This window comes from Dama dama, chromosome 32 (genome assembly GCF_033118175.1).
Source record: "Dama dama isolate Ldn47 chromosome 32, ASM3311817v1, whole genome shotgun sequence".
In the NCBI taxonomy this organism is placed as follows: Eukaryota; Metazoa; Chordata; class Mammalia; order Artiodactyla; family Cervidae; genus Dama; species Dama dama.
The window spans coordinates 22,510,833-22,530,517 of NC_083712.1; the positions used below are offsets into that span (position 1 = coordinate 22,510,833).

General features: G+C 39.1%; 1 protein-coding gene across 5 annotated transcripts; it reads left to right on the plus strand.

Moving 5' to 3' along the window:
- Positions 1-215: 215 nt before the first annotated feature.
- Positions 216-19,097, plus strand: TLR3 (toll like receptor 3). Of its 5 annotated transcripts, none has more exons than XM_061134442.1 (6): positions 216-544; positions 1,664-1,764; positions 2,749-3,200; positions 12,754-12,945; positions 15,717-17,566; positions 18,341-19,097. In XM_061134442.1, the coding sequence occupies exons 3-6, from the start codon at positions 2,757-2,759 to the stop codon at positions 18,567-18,569; spliced, it is 2,715 nt and encodes a 904-aa protein (XP_060990425.1). In that variant the 5' UTR covers positions 216-544; positions 1,664-1,764; positions 2,749-2,756; the 3' UTR covers positions 18,570-19,097. The 5 variants fall into 5 exon arrangements, with proteins under 5 accessions (XP_060990425.1, XP_060990423.1, XP_060990424.1 ...); XM_061134443.1 differs by having other exon boundaries at positions 516-534; XM_061134444.1 differs by lacking the exon at positions 216-544 and adding an exon at positions 819-900.
- The last annotated feature ends 588 nt before the right edge of the window (positions 19,098-19,685 follow it).

Here is a 19,685-nt window from a genome sequence, read left to right on the forward strand (position 1 = left end):
GATCAAAAGGTTAATTTCTACATTATTTGCCTTACAAGGTTGCTGAAAAGATAAAGTGAGATAACAGAAGTGAAAGTACTTAGCTTTAATTAGGGACTGAGAGATTTTTTCTGTTCCTCTAATCACATTCTACTAGATTTCTGACAGCCATGCATCAGACTTCAGTTTGAAGAAAAAAAAAAAAATAGAGGAATTCACTCTGAGTCAGATATTCATCAACTTCTAGAGTATTAGCTCTGCTCATATCAAAGGGTGAAGTCTTAATTCTTTCAACGTTCTCTGTCACAGTGTCTGTGACCCTTTTAATAAAACCCAAGGGACTGTACATGAAAAAGAAAAAAGAAGACATTTCTAAGAAGCAATATAAAACACTTCTGAGACTGTGGTGTTTTTCTTTTGAATGTGCCAAGTAGAAAAGCTGTCTTTTTTTTTTTTTTAACTTCAGTTTCACTTTCAAAATTGCAGCACACTCCCCAGATGAAAACGAACTGGATTTGGACTAATGAAAAAAAGGAATGGTCAGCTGTTGTCACAGTAAGTGAAGGTATGTTTTTTACATTCTTATTGGGATAGGAGCACTCATGTTGGATAAAGCTAGAATCACGTTGGTTTTAACATTCTTTGGTCTTTATTTGATCTGGTGCTTGAAATGGAGTCAGAATCATTCAACAAGGAGAACAGAGGAAAGGGGAGAGGATGAAGAAGTGGGGAGAAATATATGGTAACACAGAGGACAAGTGACAGCAATAATTTCTAATTAACATGAGAAAACATCTTGTGTGGTATTCTGTTTTTTTTGTGATGTTCCATAGTGGGAAAGCACACTGAGGAGGTGACAGAAATCATTCTGCAACTGCCTTCTTAAGAGAAACAAACAAAAAATCACATCTTTTCTTAAAGGTACAAAGCCCTCTGAGCTTTAAAGAACTTATCTCCTTTTCTCAGTGTTTTTGGCTGGAGAGGAGATAGGGGCTGACATTCTTTAATAAATCTGACTATGAGAAAACATCCAGGCTTTCCTAGGAGTAAGCAAATAGCTTTCTTTGGCCTAAAAAGGAAAACGGAAGAAGATGAGACATGGAAAAATGTCCAGAAGTGTAGAAAGGTCAGAAATGAGTAGATGTGGGTTGGTCAGCCTCAGGCAGTACTGGTTTGGGGAAGCTGGCTCCAAATTTTCAAGTAGGATTACATGTTAGTGTGTGTCTGCATACATTTAGGGGGAAATGTTGTGAATTTACAAACCAAACTGTACAAGCCAAACTATAAATAAGGATTAAGCAGCCTGGCTCCAGATGCCATGTCCCAAACATTATTGTCTTTCACTTAGAAAAGTGAAATGTGTAATCCTAAGTTTTCCAAAATTGCAAGGCTCAGTGAATTTACTTTTCATCTCTTTCAGCCTTTCTTTGTTTCTATTACATCTCATGAAACATCAGCTCTTCACTCTCATCTCATTCTCTCGCTGTGTTTTTGTTTATTTTACTGAAGTACATTCTAGAATTAAAGTCTTTTATGCAGGTTGCTTAGTTATAAACTTACTGAGTCTGTGCATGTTTCAAAATACTTTTTCCCCTTACCTTTAATTGTTCAGCCTGACATGAAATTTGAGGTTCAAAATTATTCCCCATGAATGTTTTGAAAACTTATCACTATTGTTTTCTAGTGACTTATGTTGCTGGTGAAAAGCTTTGTAGCAATCAGGATCTCTTTCCTGTGGAAGTAGTGGATCATATGTTCTCCTTAGAGAGTTTTAGGATATTTTTGGTGAGTGATCACAATTCTGAAGTTTCATAATAATATGTGTATTTTTCCTTTTTCACTCACACTGCCTGGCATTTGGTGAATCTTTTCTAGCAGATGAAGTGTTATCTTCAGATCTGGGAATGTCTTTCAGTCCTTACATGCTTTATAAATGGCTTAATCCTTCTTGGTAATTCTAATTTCTAGCTGTAGCCCTTGTGGAAGTGGTAAATGTCACCTAGACAAGGAGGGGAGTGTATTTAGGGGACTGTGCCTATGAACTGGTAAATAGAGGTCCTATCCTTACGGTACTAGGAGAAGAGTCTTAGGAATAGGTTTTAAAGTGAGAAATATAACAATATACTAAATGAAATAAAAAATAACTAAGGAGAAATGTGAAGAGGATGAGGAAAGAGTATAATTAGGTTCCCTATTTGGGGGTGGGGGTGTGAAGAAACTACCTAAAGTCTGGAAATAAAGAAGTAGAAACATAAGCATATTATTCAGGTTCGTGGAAGGGACCATGAGAATTAAAAGTAGAAGCTGTCAAGAGGTTTACCTTGGAAGGTTGCAACTGTGCGGTGTGCTGTGCTTAGTCGCTCAGTTGTGTCTGCCGCTTTGTGACCCCATTGACTGTAGCCCACCCGACTCCTCTGTCCATGGGGATTCTCCAGGCAAGAACACTGGAGTGGGTTGCCATGCCCTCCTCCAGGAGATCTTCCCGACCCAGGGATCAAACCCAAGTCTCCCACATTGCAGGCGGGTTCTTCACCCCTAAGTCACCAGGGAAGGGGGAGAGTTTGTGGGTTCCATTTGTGACTTTTTTGTGCTGATTCAATCCACTTGATGTATTGCTTGTATAAAACATACTTGTTTATCATAAATGTTGTGAGTATCAAGAAGACACATAGTCGTGTTTGGTTGCATATTATTACAAGGAATAAACCAATGAATATGAACTTGCATGTTATTAATGCTGTCCATTATTTCTATGTTTTTCTTCATAAGGCAAAATCATGAGCAGGCCTTTGCCTTATCATATCTACTTTTTTTGGGGACTGTTGACCTGTTGGATACTGTGTACCTCTTCTGCCAACAAATGTACTGTTAGACATGAAGTAGCCGATTGTAGTCATCTGAAGTTGACTCAAATACCTGATGACCTCCCAACAAACATAACTGTGTTGAATCTTACCCATAATCAACTCAGAAGATTGCCACCTGCCAATTTTACAAGATACAGCCAACTTACTATCTTGGATGGGGGATTTAACTCCATCTCAAAGCTGGAGCCAGAACTGTGTCAAAGTCTCCCTTGGCTGGAAGTTTTGAACCTCCAGCACAATGAGATATCCCAGCTTTCTGATAAAACCTTTATTTTCTGCATGAATTTGACTGAACTCCATCTAATGTCCAACTCAATCCAGAAAATTCAAAATGATCCCTTTAAAAACCTGAAGGTAAGAAAAATGAACATTTTCATGTAAGAAGTGAAAAATATATTATCAAATGTTGTTTTCAAGTCATTTATGCATCATTAGACTTTGTAGCTATCAAGATGAAGAATGAGAAGTCTGATCTACATAAATGGGAAGAGGGGGACCCCACACTCAAATATGACCATTATGATTGGAAATATTTTCAAAAGAGCAAATACTGTCTTAAGTCAGTTTCAATCTTAATTTTAAAGAACTCTCATCTCTCACATCCTTCCACTTGAAACAGAACTTAGATATAAGATGTTGAGACCAGAGACGAATCAGAATATCCCATGATGAAAGGCAAATAAACTCTCAGTACTGCTGATTTAGTACCTGCAGTGATGAAAAAGTGTCGAGTCCAAAATCTGATTTAAATAAAGTTACAAACTGTTGCATGATGAAGCAAATTATTCAGTGAAAAATTACCTCCTTTTGATTTATGAAATCTTCTACAGTATTGCTTTTCCAGTGGCTACCACCTTTTTCTTGTCAGCACTTTACTTGAATTGCAAATCTATGCAAAATGTATGCTAGTGTCTTTATTTTTTTTTCCTTTTTTTTTTTCGTTTATTTATATTAGTTGGAGGCTAATTACTTTACAATATTGTAGTGTTTTTTTGCCATACATTGATATGAATCAGCCATGGATTTACATGTATTCCCCATCCTGAACCCCCCTCCCACCTTCCTTCCCATCCCATCCCTCTGGGTCATCCTAGTGCCCCAGCCCTGAGCACTTGTCTCATGTATCAGACCTGGACTGGTGATCTGTTGCACAATTGATAATATACATGTTTCAATGCTATTCTCTCAGATCATCCCACCCTCACCTTCTCCCATAGAGTCCAAAAGTCTGTTCTATATATCTGTGACTCTTTTTTCATCTTGCATATAGGGTTATCGTTACCATCTTTCTAAATTCCATATATATGTGTTAGTATACTGTATTGGTGTTCTTTTTTTCTGGCTTATTTCACTCTGCATAATGGGCTCCAGTTTCACCCACCTCATTAGAACTGATTCAAATGTATTCTTTTTAATGGCTGAGTAATATTCCATCATGTGTATGTACCACAGCTTTCTTATCCATTCATCTGCTGATGGGCATCTAGGTTGCTTCCATGTCCTGGCTATTATAAACAGTGCTGTGATGAACATTGGGGTACATGTGTCTCTTTCAGTTCTGGTTTCCTCAGTGTGTATGCCCAGGAGTGGGATTGCTGGGTCATATGGCAGTTCTATTTCCAGTTTTTTAAGGAATCTCCACACTGTTCTCCATAGTGGCTGTACTAATTTGCTTTCCCACCAACAGTGTAAGAGGGTTCCCTATTCTCCACACCCTCTCCAGCATTTATTTCTTGTAGACTTTTGGGTAGCAGCCATTCTGACTGGCGTGAAATGGTACCTCATTGTAGTTTTGATTTGCATTTCTCTGATAATGAGTGATGTTGAGCATCTTTTCATGTGTTTGTTAGTCATCTGTATGTCTTCTTTGGAGAAATGTCTGTTTAGATCTTTGGCCCATTTTTGGATTGGGTCATTTATTTTCTGGAATTGAGCTGCAGGAGTTGCTTGTATATTTTTGAGATTAATCCTTTGTTGCTTCGTTTGCTATTATTTTCTCCCATTCAGAAGGCTGTCTTTTCACCTTGCTTATAGTTTCCTTTGTTGTGCAAAAGCTTTTAAGTTTAATTAGGTCCCATTTGTTTATTTTTGGTTTTATTTCCAATATTCTGGGAGGTGGGTCATAGAGGATCTTGCTGTGATTTATGTCGGAGAGTGTTTTGCCTGTGTTCTCCTCTAGGAGTTTTATAGTTTCTGCTCTTACATTTAGATCTTTAATCCATTTTGAGTTTATTTTTGTGTATGGTGTTAGAAAGTGTTCTAGTTTCATTCTTTTACAAGTGGTTGACCAGTTTTCCCAGCACCACTTGCTAAAGAGGTTGTCTTTTCTCCATTGTATATTCTTGCCTCCTTTGACAAAGATAAGGTGTCCATAGGCACGTGGATTTATCTCTTGGCTTTCTATTTTGTTCCATTGATTTATATTTCTGTCTTTGTGCCAGTACCATACTGTCTTGATGACTGTGGCTTTGTAGTGGAGCCTGAAGTCAGGCAGGTTGATTCCTCCAGTTCCATTCTTCTTTCTCAAGATTACTTTGCCTATTCGAGGTTTTTTGTATTTCCATACAAATTGTGAAATTATTTGTTCTAGTTCTGTGAAAAATACCGTTGGTACCTTGATAGGGATTGCATTGAATCTATAGATTGCTTTGGGTAGTATATTCATTTTTCACTATATTGATTCTTCCAGTCCATGAACACGGTGTATTTCTCCATCTATTTGTGTCCTCTGATTGCTTTCATCAGTGTTTTATAGTTTTCTATATATAGGTCTTTTGTTTCTTTAGGTAGATATACTCCTAAGTATTTTATTCTTTTCATTGCAATGGTGAATGGTATTGTTTCCTTAATTTCTCTTTCTGTTTTCACATTGTTAGTGTATAGGAATGCAAGGGATTTCTGTGTGTTAATTTTATAGCCTGCAACTTTACTATATTCATTGATTAGCTCTAGTAATTTTCTGGTAGTGTCTTTAGAGTTTTCTATGTAGAGGATCATGTCATCTGCAAACAGTGAGAGTTTTACTTCTTCTTTTCCTATCCGGATTCCTTTTATTTCTTTTTCTGCTCTGATTGCTGTGGCCAAAACTTACAAAACTATGTTGAATAGTATGGTGAGAGTGGGCACCCTTGCCTTGTTCCTGACTTTAGGGGAATGCTTTCGATTTTTCACCATTGAGAATAATGTTTGCTGTGGGTTTGTCATATATATGATATTATGTTGAGGTATGTTCCTTCTATTCCTGCTTTCTGGAGAGTTTTTATCATAAATGGATGCTGAATTTTGTCAAAGGCATTTTCTGCATCTTTTGAGATAATCATATGGTTTTTATCTTTCAATTTGTTAATGTGGTGTATTACATTGATTGATTTGCAGATATTAAAGAATCCTTGCATTCCTGGGATAAAGCCCACTTGGTCATGATGTATGATCTTTTTAATATGTTGATGGATTCTGTTTGCTAGAATTTTGTTAAGGATTTTTGCTTCTATGTTCATCAGTGATATTGGCCTATAGTTTTCTTTTTTTTTGTGGCATCTTTGTCTGGTTCTGGTATTAGGGTGATGGTGGCCTCATAGAATGAGTTTGGAAATTTTCCTTCCTCTGCAATTTTCTGGAAGAATTTGAGTAAGATAGGTGTTAGCTCTTCTCTAAATTTTTTGGTAGAATTCAGCTGTGAAGCCATCTGGTCCTGGGCTTTTGTTTGCTGGAAGATTTCTGAATACAGTTTCAATTTCCATGCTTGTGATGGGTCTGTTAAGATCTTCTATTTCTTCTTGGTTCAATTTTGGAAAATTATACTTTTCTAAGAATTTGTCCATTTCTTCCAAGTTGTCCATTTTATTGGCATAGAGCTGCTGGTAGTAGTCTCTTATGATCCTTTGTATTTCTGTGTTGTCTGTTGTGATCTCTCCATTTTCATTTCTAATTTTGTTGATTTGATTCTTCTCCCTTTGTTTCTTGATGAGTCTGGCTAATGGCTTGTCAATTTTATTTACCTTTTCAAAGAACCAGCTTTTGGTTTTATTGATTTTTGCTATGGTCTCTTTTGTTTCTTTTGCATTTATTTCTGCCCTAATTTTTAAGATTTCTTTCCTTCTACTAACCCTGGGGTTCTTCATTTCTTCCTTCTCTAGTTGCTTTAGGTGTAGAGTTAGGTTATTTATTTGACTTTTTTATTGTTTCTTGAGGTAAGCCTGTATTGCTGTGAACCTTCCCCTTAGCACTGCTTTTAAAGTGTCCCATAGGTTTTGGGTTGCTGTGTTTTCATTTTCATTCACTTCTATGCATATTTTGATTTCTTTTTTTATTTCTTCTATGATTTGTTGGTTATTCAGAAGCGTGTTATTTAGCCTCCATATGTTGGAATTTTTAATAGCTTTTTTCCTGTAATTGAGACATATCTTACTGCATTGTGGTCAGAAAAGATGACTGGAATGATTTCAGTTTTTTTGAATTTACCAAAGTTAGACTTATGGCCCAGGATGTGATATATTCTGGAGAAGGTTCCATGTGCACTTGAGAAAAAGTTGAAATTGATTGTTTTGGGGTGAAATGTCCTATAGATAGCAATTAGGTCTAGCTGGTCCATTGTGTCATTTAAAGTTTGTGTTTCCTTGTTAATTTTCTGATTAGTTTATCTATCCATATGTGTGAGTGGGGTATTAAAGTCTCCCACTATTATTGTGCTATTGCTAATTTCCCCTTTCATACTTGCTAGCATTTGCCTTATATATTGCGGTGCTCCTATGTTGGGTGCATATATATTTTTAATTGTTGTGTCTTCTTCTTGGATTGATCCTTTGATCATTATGTAGTGTCCTTTTTTGTCTCTTTTCACAGCCTTTATTTTAAAGTCTATTTTATCTGATATGAGTATTGCAACTCCTGCTTTCTTTTGGTCTCTGTTTGCGTGAAATATTTTTTTCCAGCCCTTCACTTTCAGTCTGTATGTGTCCCTTGTTTTGAGGTGGGTCTCTTGTAGACAGCATATATAGGGGTCTTGCTTTTTATCCATTCAGCCAGTCTTTGTCTTTTGGTTGGGGCATTCAACACATTTACATTTAAGGTAATTATTGATAAGTATGGTCCCATTGCCATTTACTTTGTTGTTTTGGGTTCGCATTTATACAACCTTTCTGTGTTTCCTGTCTAGAGAAAATCCTTTAGCATTTGTTGAAGAGCTGGTTTGGTGGTGCTGAATTCTCTCAACTTTTGCTTGTCTGTAAAGCTTTTGATTTCTCCTTCATATCTGAATGAGATCCTTGCTGGGTACAGTAATCTGGACTGTAGGTTATTCTGTTTCATTACTTTAAGTATGTCCTGCCATTCCTTTCTGGCTTGAAGAGTTTCTATTGAAAGATCAGCTGTTATCCTTATGGGAATCCCCTTGTGTATTATTTGTTGTTTTTCCCTTGCTGCTTTTAATATTTGTTCTTTGTGTTTGATCTTTGTTAATTTTATTAATATGTGTCTTGGGGTGTTTTGCCTTGGATTTATCCTGTTTGGGACTCTCTGGGTTTCTTGGACTTGTTCGACTATTTCCTTCCCCATTTTAGGGAAGTTTTCAACTATTATCTCCTTGAGTATTTTCTCATGGCCTTTCTTTTCATCTTCTTCTTCTGGGACTCCTATGATTCAAATGTTGGGGCATTTCACATTGTCCCAGAGGCCCCTGAAGTTGTCCTCATTTCTTTTTATTCATTTTTCCACTCTGCTTCATTTATTTCCACCATTCTATCTTCTGCCACCCTTATCCTATCTTCTGCCTCCGTTATTCTACTGTTGGTTCCCTCCAGAGTGTTTTCTATCTCATTTATTGCATTATTCATTTTTAATTGACTCTTTTTTATTTCTTCTAGGTCCTTGTTAAACATTTCTTGCATCTTCTCAATCCTTGTCTCCAGGCTATTTATCTGTAACTCCATTTTGTTTTCAAGATTTTGGATCATTTTTTTTATCATTATTCTAAATTCTTTTTCAGGAAGATTCCCTATCTCCTCCTCTTTTGTTTGGTTTGGTGGGCTTTTTTCATGTTCCTTTACCTGCTGAGTATTTCTCTGCCTTTTCTTCTTGTTTAGATTGCTGTGTTTGGAGTGCCCTTTCTGTATTCTGGTAGTTTGTGGTTCCTCTTTATTGTGGAAGTTCCTCCCAGTGGGTAGGATTGGACCATTGACTTGTCAAGGTTTCCTGGTTAGGGGAGCTTGTGTCAGTGTTCTGGTGGGTGGAGCTGGATTTCTTCTCTCTGTAGTGCAATGGAATGTCCAGTAGTGAGATTTGAAATGTCTATGGGTTTTGTGTGACTTTGGGCAGCCTATATATTGACGCTCAGGGCTATGTTCCTGCATTGCTGAAGAATTTGTGTGTTATGTCTTGTTCTGGAACTTATTGGCTCTTGGGTGGTGGTTGGTTTCAGTGTAGGTATGGAGGCTTTTGGATGATCTCTTATTAATTAATGTTCCCTGGATTCAGGAGTTCTCCAGTTTTCTCAGGTTTTGGGCTTAAGCCTTTGCCTCTGGTTTTCAGTCTTATTCTTCCAGTAGCCTCAAGACTTCTCCCTCCATACAGCACTGATAATAAAACTTCTAGGTTAATGATGAAAAGATTCTCCACTATGAGGGACACCCAAAGAGGTTCACAGAGTTACATGAAGAAGAGGAGAGGGAGGAAAGAGATAGAGATGAGCAGGAGGAGAAAAAATGGGGAATCAAGATGAGAGAGACAGATCTGGGCAGTACTCTGTTCCCTAAGTGTTCTCCGAAGCCCAGAACACCCACAGAGATTCACAGAATTGGGTTGAGAAAAGAAGGCAGAGGGAGGAAATAGAGGTGACCTGGGGGAGAAAAAGGAGAGTCAAAAGGGGAAGAGAGTGATCAAGCCAGTAATCACACTCCTGAGTAAAAATGGGTACTGAAGATTGGATTCTTAAATGTACAAAATTGATATCAAATACTAAAAAACAAAGATTAAAAATCTAGAGTAGAGGTTAGACTCTTAAAAATACAATATTAAAAAACAAAAACACAAAAAGTATGAGCAATATATATGAAGTTTGCTTTAAAAAATAGGGTCCTTTTTTTTTTCCTTGCAAGGTAATAGTGGGTTATAAAAATGAAAGTTAAAGGAGTAATAGAGGACTTAAAAAAGAAGAAGAAAAAAAATTTTTAATTAAAAAAAAAAATAGTAAAAATATATCTAGGAATTTGTCTGGAGCTGTTGCGGGCAGTGTGGGTTCAGTTCAGTTTCAGATAGTTCCTTGTTCCAGCTTATACTTCTCAATATCTATAGGCCTCTTCCAGTGTAGTTGGTGTTAACTACAGGGATTTTAGTCTGTTGCACCTATCACTTCTAAAGCGGTTCCGTTTGATTATTTGGCTTCTGTTTGCAGGTCTCTTCAGTGTCTAATTTCTGCCCTGACACAAGTGGGCAGAGGTGGTCTCTTGTTTAGGTTTGCTTGTTCAGTCGTGCTGTGGGGAGGGAGGGGCGCTGCAGACAAATGTCACTGGCCTGTGTGGGGAGCACTCGCAGTGTTCCGGCCACACTGGGTTTGCCCCCACTCATCGCGTGTGTGCTTTCCCCGTCTACGCTGCTCAGGCTCCCAGCTGCTCTACAGGAGCGGGCCCTGAGTTGCGTGCACTTCCCAGGTCTAAGCTGCTCAGGTTCAGATTCTCGGGTACTCCGCAAAGGCGCAGACTCAGTTGGGCCTGCGTTTTGTGCCTTCCCGGTCAGAGCAGCTCAGGCAACCAGGAGCTTGATGCGCGCACTCTCTTCACGTGCAGCGCGACTTCTGCCCTCCCCGTCCCAGCCTCAGTTTCCAGGTGTGCCTGGTCTGGTGCGCCTTGTGTCTGTTCTGGGGAGCTGATCTCTGGCTGCGACCCTCCAGGCAGATGTCAACCATCCAGAATCTCAGGAAGTCTTTGGTTAGAAACTGGAAGCCTGTTTGCAGTTTGGTAAGGGATGCCCTCTGGGGCCGAGTTTGCCCCTTTCCGTCTCTGGCTGGCACCCGCCTACCCCCTGCCTCTGGCAGGGGATGGACCGGTCCGTATTTTTCCTCCCAGTTAGGTTGCCCTCCAAGATTTGAAAACTTCCCCCAGACCCACTGGTGAGAGAGTTTCCTGGTGTTTGGAAACTTTCTCTATTAAGACTCCCTTCCCAGGATGGATATCCATCCCTAACTCTTTTGTCTCTCTTTTTATCTTTTATATTTTGTCCTACCTCCTTTCAAAGACAATGGGCTGCTTTTCTGGGTGCCTGATGTCCTCTGCCAGCGATCAGAAGTTGTTTTGTGGAGTTTGCTCAGTGTTCAAATGTTCTTTCAGTGAATTTGTGGGGGAGAAAGTGGTCTCCCCATACTATTCCTCCGCCATCTTAGCTCCTCCCCCCGCTAGTATCTTTAAATCTGAGGCAATTATTAAGTGCTTTTTTCTATCAAAGTTATTTTCAGAACTCTTTGTTTTCTTCATTTTGTGGGCTAACAAAAATACTGAGCATCCCTTGGCCTTAGATACCAAGAATAATGAACACATTTAATATGCTTAGACATATTTGTAAAATGATTCACTGGATAGCTGGTGATTTGAAATGCTTTCTTGTTGTGCCTGATGTTGACGTGGATGAAATGTCTTTGGACCCAAAGACCTCAAAATCTGGTTAATTGCTGGCAAGATGTTATTTTTATTTTTAAAACATAAATTGAAGGCTTATGCTATGTCTTATGTAGACATTACGTAAGACTTTGCCCTAACATGTATCAGCTTTTCCTTATGTTTTACCTGAGTGGAAGTTTACATATTCAAAAGTAGCACAAAATGGTAAAACATCCCAAAGCACAGACAAAACAGATAAAAATTAGTATTCTGTGCTAGTCAGGATGCAAAATTTACACAACCACCAATATTTCTTAATATAAAAATCCTTTTAAAATTTCATGGCCAGTAACATTCTCTTCATGCCTCTTAAGACGCTGTTTCTTCAACTTTTTTTCTGTTGTTTAGATTCAAGACTAATGCATGACTATATGTTTGTAAGCCACATATTTCCTACATCATAAATGAAAGCTTATTATAAATAAGTAAAATGCTTATTATGAATATTCTTTACATCATGACAAATAAAACTTGTCTTTATATTTTGGAAGAGAAGTAAATTCTTTGAATTAAGAAATTCATCTTTGTAGCAATGGTGTTTTCAGTAACAATCAGGATTTCTTGTCAGGGAACGTTTAACAGGAGGATTCCTGTGTGCTGTTTTCTATTTCTCATAAATCCTCTGTTCCGTATCAGTTCCTGGTAACAGGAACGAGTGGAACGGCACTCTGCTCCCAGGACTAAGGTCATAGGATGAAACACACACATGGATCTCCTTCAGTAAACATTCTCCTTAGGACAAAACTGCTTAGTCAAGATTCTCTTGAGCTATGGATTGTCTCCTGACCTTATGACCATTGTTAATCCTTTGTTCCCTTGATAATGATTGCTGTAGGTTTGGCTCCACCAGAGACTTGGGTCTCTCTCTCTCTCTCTTTCTCTCTCACTCCGGCTAATTTTCTGGAGCGTGGAAACCTTCTGAGCTCACTCTCCTGCCCAGGCTTTCAAGGCCTCCTCGAGAGGGTGCCCTGTGCCTCCATGAGTGGTACAAGTCCTGTCCTAGGGCTTTATTGGTTCTCTGCGTAACCCAAGGAATATTAGCTTCTTTCTCTCTTTCACTTCCTTATCGTCAACTTCGGACCTCCAGGTCCGGTCCATTAAAGGACCACAACAATTTCTTACTACTCATACAGTCAGTTTTCTAGAGAAAAATTGAGATGTGCTATTTTGCTGTCCAGTTATTTCTAAGATTCATGTACATTTAGAAGAACCATTTTTGGTGCCAAGACTATAACTTACATACACATTTTTTTTCTCCTCAGAATTTAATCAAATTAGACCTCTCTCATAATGGCTTATCATCTACTAAATTAGGAACTCAGCTCCAACTGGAAAACCTTCAAGAGCTTCTATTATCAAATAATAAAATTTCTTCACTAACACCAGAAGAACTTGATTTCCTTGGCAATTCTTCTTTAAAAAGATTAGAGTTGTCATCAAATCAAATCAAAGAGGTAAGGTAAAAATTCCTGTGTTGTACTTTTCAGTGTGGGCAGACCCTAATTGTCTCATATGGATGAGAATCTAAAGCTAGAAATGAGAAAGGGATGATAACCTTCGTCATGGTTTCCAGAAATCCTTCATACATACTGCTCCGGGCCATTGACGTCAGCCTCACAAGAAAGTGAGTTTGGTAGCTGTTAGAATCCAGAATCTGGGGCTGTGCTGTCAAAAAGAAGTGGAAGGTCCACTACAGACCAGAACTTTGGCCTTGAGGAACCTACATACTTCTCTGGGTCTAGTTTCCTTGCCTATAAAGTGGAAATAATGCTACCTATTGTACAGAAGCCCTGGAAAAGGTAATAATCGTAGGATGGTTAAGAGCACAGACTTTCGAATTGAGTTAGCTGATTTCCTGTCTGGGCTTTATCTGTTAGTAATTATGCAATCGGGCAAATGATTCAAGTTCTGTCTGCTCCAGTTCCCTAGATCTAAAATGGATATAGTAATTGCACTTCCCCATAGGGTTGTGTGGCAAAGAATTTAGCACAGTCTCTGGCATATAGGAAGTTCTCGATAAATGATAACTAGCATTATATTTTTACAAACATCTTCCTATAATGGAGTAAAGCTAATCTGCTCTTTTTTGGGTCTATGGCCATCAATTTGCTAACTATTTTTGCATACAGGTATGTCTGTATTTTATTCCTTTACAAGCCAAGAAGAAGAGTATCGGGAATTCTAAGCAAAATCAAATTTTTATAAAGCTATGTTGATTTTCAGATAAAGAAAGAGACTGTGAATGAAATTATCATGAGATAATAATTAAATATCTTATGCAAGCTATTCATGTTCATTTTGAACAGAATTTTTGGTTTAGAACATCGATTGTAGAAATATATAAATAAATAAATGTAAAATATGTTAAGTAATGAGAAGAAAAAAATCATCCAAAACCCCATAATCCAAGGCAACCAGTGTTAGAATTTGGATATGTTTGTATCCAGCTTTTATCCACCTAATAAAAGAAATAACAACAGCAGATGACATTCATAACAGTATTTAAGTGTCAGGCATTGTGACAAGTTATTTTTTTTAAATTTTATTTTGTATTGGGATATAGCTGATTAACAATGTTGCGATAGTTTCAGGTGATCAGCAAAGGAATACAGCCTAATTTTATACCGTTCTGTAGCTAACTTACGCTTATCATGGTTTTACACAGGAGTAAATTGAGGGACTTCCCCCGGTGATCCAGTGGCTAAGACGCAACACTATCGATGCGAGGGGCCCAGATTCAATCTTTGGTCAAGGAACTAGATTCCACATGATGCAACAGTAAATTGAGATGAGGAAAAGTTAAGGAACTTACCCAGAATCTCAGGTGATGGGCTGGTGACAGAGCTGGGTTTCTAGAAGTGTTAGATCAGGGCATGTACTCTTCCCAGCTGCGTTGCTGATGACAGTGCATTCTGCCTTTTAAAATTAATATCCTGTCATTATCCTCCATGTCACTAAGAGTTATTCAAAAACTTAATTTTAGTGACAGCAAAATAACCCTATCATATAGATTTACCTTAATTAATCTGACCCTTAATTAATTAAAAGACCCTGATGCTGGGAAAGATTGAGGGCAGGAGGAGAGGGGGACGACAGAGGATGAGATGGCTGGATGGCATCACTGACTCAACGGACATGGGTTTGGGTAGACTCCGGCAGTTGGTGATGGACAGGGAGGCCTGGTTCATGGGGTCACAAAGAGTCGGACATGACTGAGCAACTGAACTGAATCTAATCATTTTCCTGCTTTGTATTTTGACTCACTTATGATAAAGCACACTTTCTTCCACCTTTCTGTCATTTTTTCCATTAGCTCTAAGGTCACACAAGTGACCAGAGCCTCTTTGTTCTCCCAGAAGACTTGGTCTATCCTCTCTGGATTCCTTCTCTCCTGCCTTCTGCCCTCTTGTTCCAGCGCTGAGTCCCAGGGCAGCCAAGGCTTCCGGTGAGAGTCTGGGGGGCAGAGAATAAGGCAGATGGAAACAAGGTAATGAAATAATCAGCAGAAACCTTGGTGGAAAGACAGAGTGTCGCTGGAGCTCAGAATCACAGAAGGGAAAGCATATGTCAGTGAACACTTCAGTCAGTGGGTGGTAATAAAATCCATTCCTTCATTCCAGGGTGATCACTGAGAGCAGCGATCACCAAGACAGAAACAGCACCTGCCCCAGAGCTTACTTTGCAAAGAGTTTACTAATTACAGTTATACTTAGTGTGGTGAAGTAAAAGTACTAAGTGTGTGTGTTAGTCATGTCCAACTCTTTGTAACCCTATGGACTGTGGCCCGCCAGGCTCCTCTGTCCATGGGATTCTCCAGGCAAGAATACTGGAGTGGGTAGCCCTTCCCTTCTCCAGGGGATCTTCCCTACCCAGGGATCAAACCCAGGGCTCCCACATTGCAGGCAGATTCTTTACTGTCTGAGCCACCAGGAAAGCTGCTTAACCTAGTCTGGGAGATCAGGGAAGACCCTCTGAAGAAGTGGCATGGAGGCCAAGATGTGGGTGCTGAGTAGTAGCCAGTGACCAGTGGGAGTACAGGCTGGAGCAGGAGGTGGGTGACCGAGGCACAGAGGAAGGAGCTGGGAAAGAGAGGGATGGAGAGAAAACCCAGAGGAGATGGTGAAAGAGGAAAGGAAATTGAGTAAAGAACTGTGCCTGTTTTCCAAGCATCATACAGACTCTACTGTGTTTTAATTATTAACCTCTTCTTCCATCCCACTCTTAGTTCTCTCCTGGGTGTTTTCATGCCATTGGAAAATTATCTGGCCTCTCTCTGAACAATGCCAAGCTGAGCCCCAGTCTCATAGAGAAGCTCTGCTTGGAATTGTCAAATACAAGCATTGAGAATCTGTCCCTGAGCAGCAACCAGCTGGACACAATCAGCCACATGACCTTCAATGGACTGAAGCAGACAAATCTCACCACACTGGACCTTTCCCGTAACTCCTTACGTGTGATGGGTAATGACTCCTTTGCCTGGCTTCCGCATCTCGAATACCTCTTTCTGGAGTATAATAACATAGAGCATTTGTCTTCTCGCTCTTTTTATGGGCTTTCCAGCTTGAGACACCTGAACTTGAGACGGTCTTTTACTAGACAAAGCATTTCACTGACTTCGCTCCCCAAGATTGACGATTTTTCCTTTCAGTGGCTAAAATGTTTGGAGTACCTCAACATGGAAGATAACAACTTTCCAGGCATAAAAAGAAATACTTTCACAGGATTGGTGAGGCTGAAATTTTTAAGTCTATCTGACTCCTTCTCAAGTTTGCGGACTTTAACAAATGAGACATTTCTATCACTCGCTGGTTCTCCTCTGCTCCTGCTCAACCTAACCAAAAATAAGATCTCAAAAATACAGAGTGGTGCTTTTTCTTGGTTGGGGCACCTGGAGATGCTTGACCTTGGCCTGAATGAAATTGGGCAAGAACTCACAGGCCAGGAATGGAAAGGCCTAGACAATATTGTCGAACTCTACCTTTCCTACAACAAATACCTAGAGCTGACCACCAACTCTTTCACCTCAGTTCCAAGCCTTCAAAGACTGATGCTCCGAAGGGTGGCCCTGAAAAATGTGAATAGCTCCCCTTCGCCTTTTCACCCTCTTCTGAACCTGGTCATTCTGGATCTAAGCAACAACAACATTGCCAACATAAATGATGAATTGTTGAAGGGTCTTGAGAAACTAGAAATTCTGGATTTGCAGCATAACAACTTAGCTCGGCTCTGGAAGCATGCCAACCCTGGTGGTCCTGTTCAGTTTCTAAAAGGTCTTTCTCGCCTCCACATCCTTAACTTAGAGTCTAATGGCTTTGATGAGATCCCAGTGGAAGCCTTCAAGGACTTACGTGAATTGAAGAGTATTGATTTAGGAATGAATAATTTAAATATCCTTCCACAATCTGTATTTGATAATCAAGTGTCACTAAAGTCATTAAGCCTTCAGAAGAACCTCATAACATCTGTTGAAAAGACTGTTTTTGGGCTAGTATTCAGGAACCTGAATGATTTAGATATGCGTTTTAATCCATTTGATTGTACCTGTGAAAGCATTGCCTGGTTTGTTAATTGGATTAATAGTACCCACACCAACATCTCTGAACTAAGGACCCATTACCTCTGCAACACTCCGCCTCAATACCATGGTTTCCCAGTAGTGCTTTTTGATGTATCAGCCTGCAAAGACAGTGCCCCATTTGAACTCCTTTTCATGATTAGCACCAATACCCTTTTGATTTTTATCTTTATTGTACTGCTCATCCATTTTGAAGGCTGGAGGATATCTTTTTATTGGAATGTTTCAGTGCATCGAGTTCTCGGTTTCAAAGAAATAGACAGAGCAGAGCAGTTTGAATATGCAGCATATATAATTCATGCCTATAAAGATAGGGATTGGGTCTGGAAGCACTTCTCCCCAATGGAGGAAGAAGATCATACTCTCAGATTTTGTTTGGAAGAAAGGGACTTTGAGGCAGGTGTCTTTGAACTTGAAGCAATTGTGAACAGCATCAGAAGGAGCAGAAAAATTATTTTTATTATAACACAGAATCTATTGAAAGATGCATTATGCAAAAGGTAGGTGAACACTATGACATTTGAAATGTATTCTTATCTTTAAATTGAGCTTTTGGTTTTTTTTAATTTTTTAAATTTTATTTTATTGATTTGGCTGTGTCCTCTTAGTTGTGGCACGGGATTGTCCATGCATCATGGGGTGCATCGGCTCTCTAGTTGTGGTCCGTGGGCTCAGGAGTTGGCAGCATGCAGGCCTAGTTTATCCACAGCATGTGGGATCCTAGCTCCCCCGTGCGTGCTTGCTCAGTCACTTCAGGCATGCCCAACTCTTTAGTTCCCCGACCAGGGATCAAACCCATGTCCACTGCATTGGCAGGTGGAGTCTTTATCACTGAGCCAACAGGGAAGCCTCAGGACCACCAGAAAGTGAAAGTGAAAGTCGCTCAGTCATGTCTGACCATTTGTGACCCCATGGACTATACAGTCCATGGAATTCTCCAGGCCAGAATTCTGGAGTGGGTAGCCATTCCCTTCTCCAGAGGATCTTCTCAACCCAGGGATCAAACCCAGGTGTCCCGCGTTGCAGGCGGATTCTTTACCAGCTGAGTCCTTAAGGAAGCCCCTGAACCACCAGGAAAGCCCCTGAATCGAGCTTTTAAATATTATTAACATTATTACTCACAACTCAAAGTATTTTAAAAATAAAATTAAGAAGAAACATAACCTGGGTTTTAGTGACAAGACTAAAGTTAATTACAAGGAGAATGTTAGATTTTAGATCTTTGGCCTGTTAAAAACTGTGTATTGATATATGACTTAATGTTTTTAACTTAGATTCAAGGTTCACCATGCAGTTCAGCAAGCTATTGAACAAAACCGGGATTCCATTATATTGATCTTTCTTGAGGAGATTCCGGATTATAAACTGAACCATGCACTCTGTCTGCGAAGAGGGATGTTTAAATCTCATTGCATTTTGAACTGGCCGGTTCAGAAAGAACGGGTAAATGCTTTTCATCATAAATTGAAAGTAGCACTTGGGTCCAGAAATTCAGTACATTAAATTTATTTAAAGACTAAATTAAAGGAGTACGTTTCCTAATTTTAAAAAGTTCCATGGTAAATTTACATTTTCCTTGACAATAGCATAAATCTGTTCATTCATATTCATAAGTAAGAATATCACCACTATGTCTCTTCTATGGAAATATGTCTCCCTATTTCAGGCCTTTTATTACCAGTTGACATAATCTGATCCAAAATAAACATATAAGAATATCTTTTACTAACAAACACACAGTTAGGTTACTGAGGCCTATGAAAACAGTTTTGAAATAGTCCTCGATTTAAAGAAAAGTTAGAGGTATATGAGGGTTTGTGATAATTATATTTGTTATTTCTTTTTCTGGATCCACTCAGAATAAAATATGACTTTTAATGGGTACAATGCTATTTCAGTTGAAAAAGGTTAAAATGTACACCCATATTTTTAAAAGTTTAATTACAGCAATTTTTTAACTGCAAACTTTGTGTTTTAGTGGTGCCTGTTGCACTGTTGATTTTATTAAATGTTAAATGCCATTTTAGTAAACATGTGTGTGTGCTCAGTTACTGAGTTGGTGTCTGACACTTTTCGACCCTGTGGCTGGGCACTTCATCAGTCCATGGGATTTCCCGGGCAAGAATATTGGAGTGAGTTGCCATTTCCTTCTCCAGGGGATCTTCCCAACCCAGGGAACAAACCCATGTCTCTTGTACCTCCTGACTTGGCAGGCAGATTCTTTACTACTGTGCCACCTGGGAATCCCATACATGCAGGACAAAAAACATTTATTCTTCATTTTGATTACTTAATAAAATAAATATTTTAATGAATACTTATGTTTCCTGATATTTGGAATTCTGAGGCATAAGAAGAAACAATTCTTTTACTTACAAGTGTTTCAGGAAGGCTTACTTCCTGAAGGTTAATTAGTAGATTGGTTTTGTGGAAACAAAATATTGTCTTACCCTGGTCACAGACTCAGGAGATGGCACGGGCCAATTCACTTGGTTCCACTGGGATTTTCTGCCTGCCAATCTTGAAAATTATAGTGATTAACAAAATCTTAACTATTCCTACCTGACTCATTTGAAAAGACCCTGATGCTGGGAAAGATTGAAGGCAGGAGGAGAAGGG

Excerpts from the sequence above, each read along its gene's own strand:
- TLR3 (XM_061134440.1), top strand. The coding sequence starts at position 478 with ATGAAAACGAACTGGATTTGGACTAATGAAAAAAAGGAATGGTCAGCT. Across the intron at positions 545-2,748 it reads TGTTGTCACAGTAAGTGAAG|GCAAAATCATGAGCAGGCCT; the intron begins GTATGTTTTTTA and ends TTTCTTCATAAG. Across the intron at positions 17,567-18,340 it reads AAAGATGCATTATGCAAAAG|ATTCAAGGTTCACCATGCAG; the intron begins GTAGGTGAACAC and ends TTTTTAACTTAG.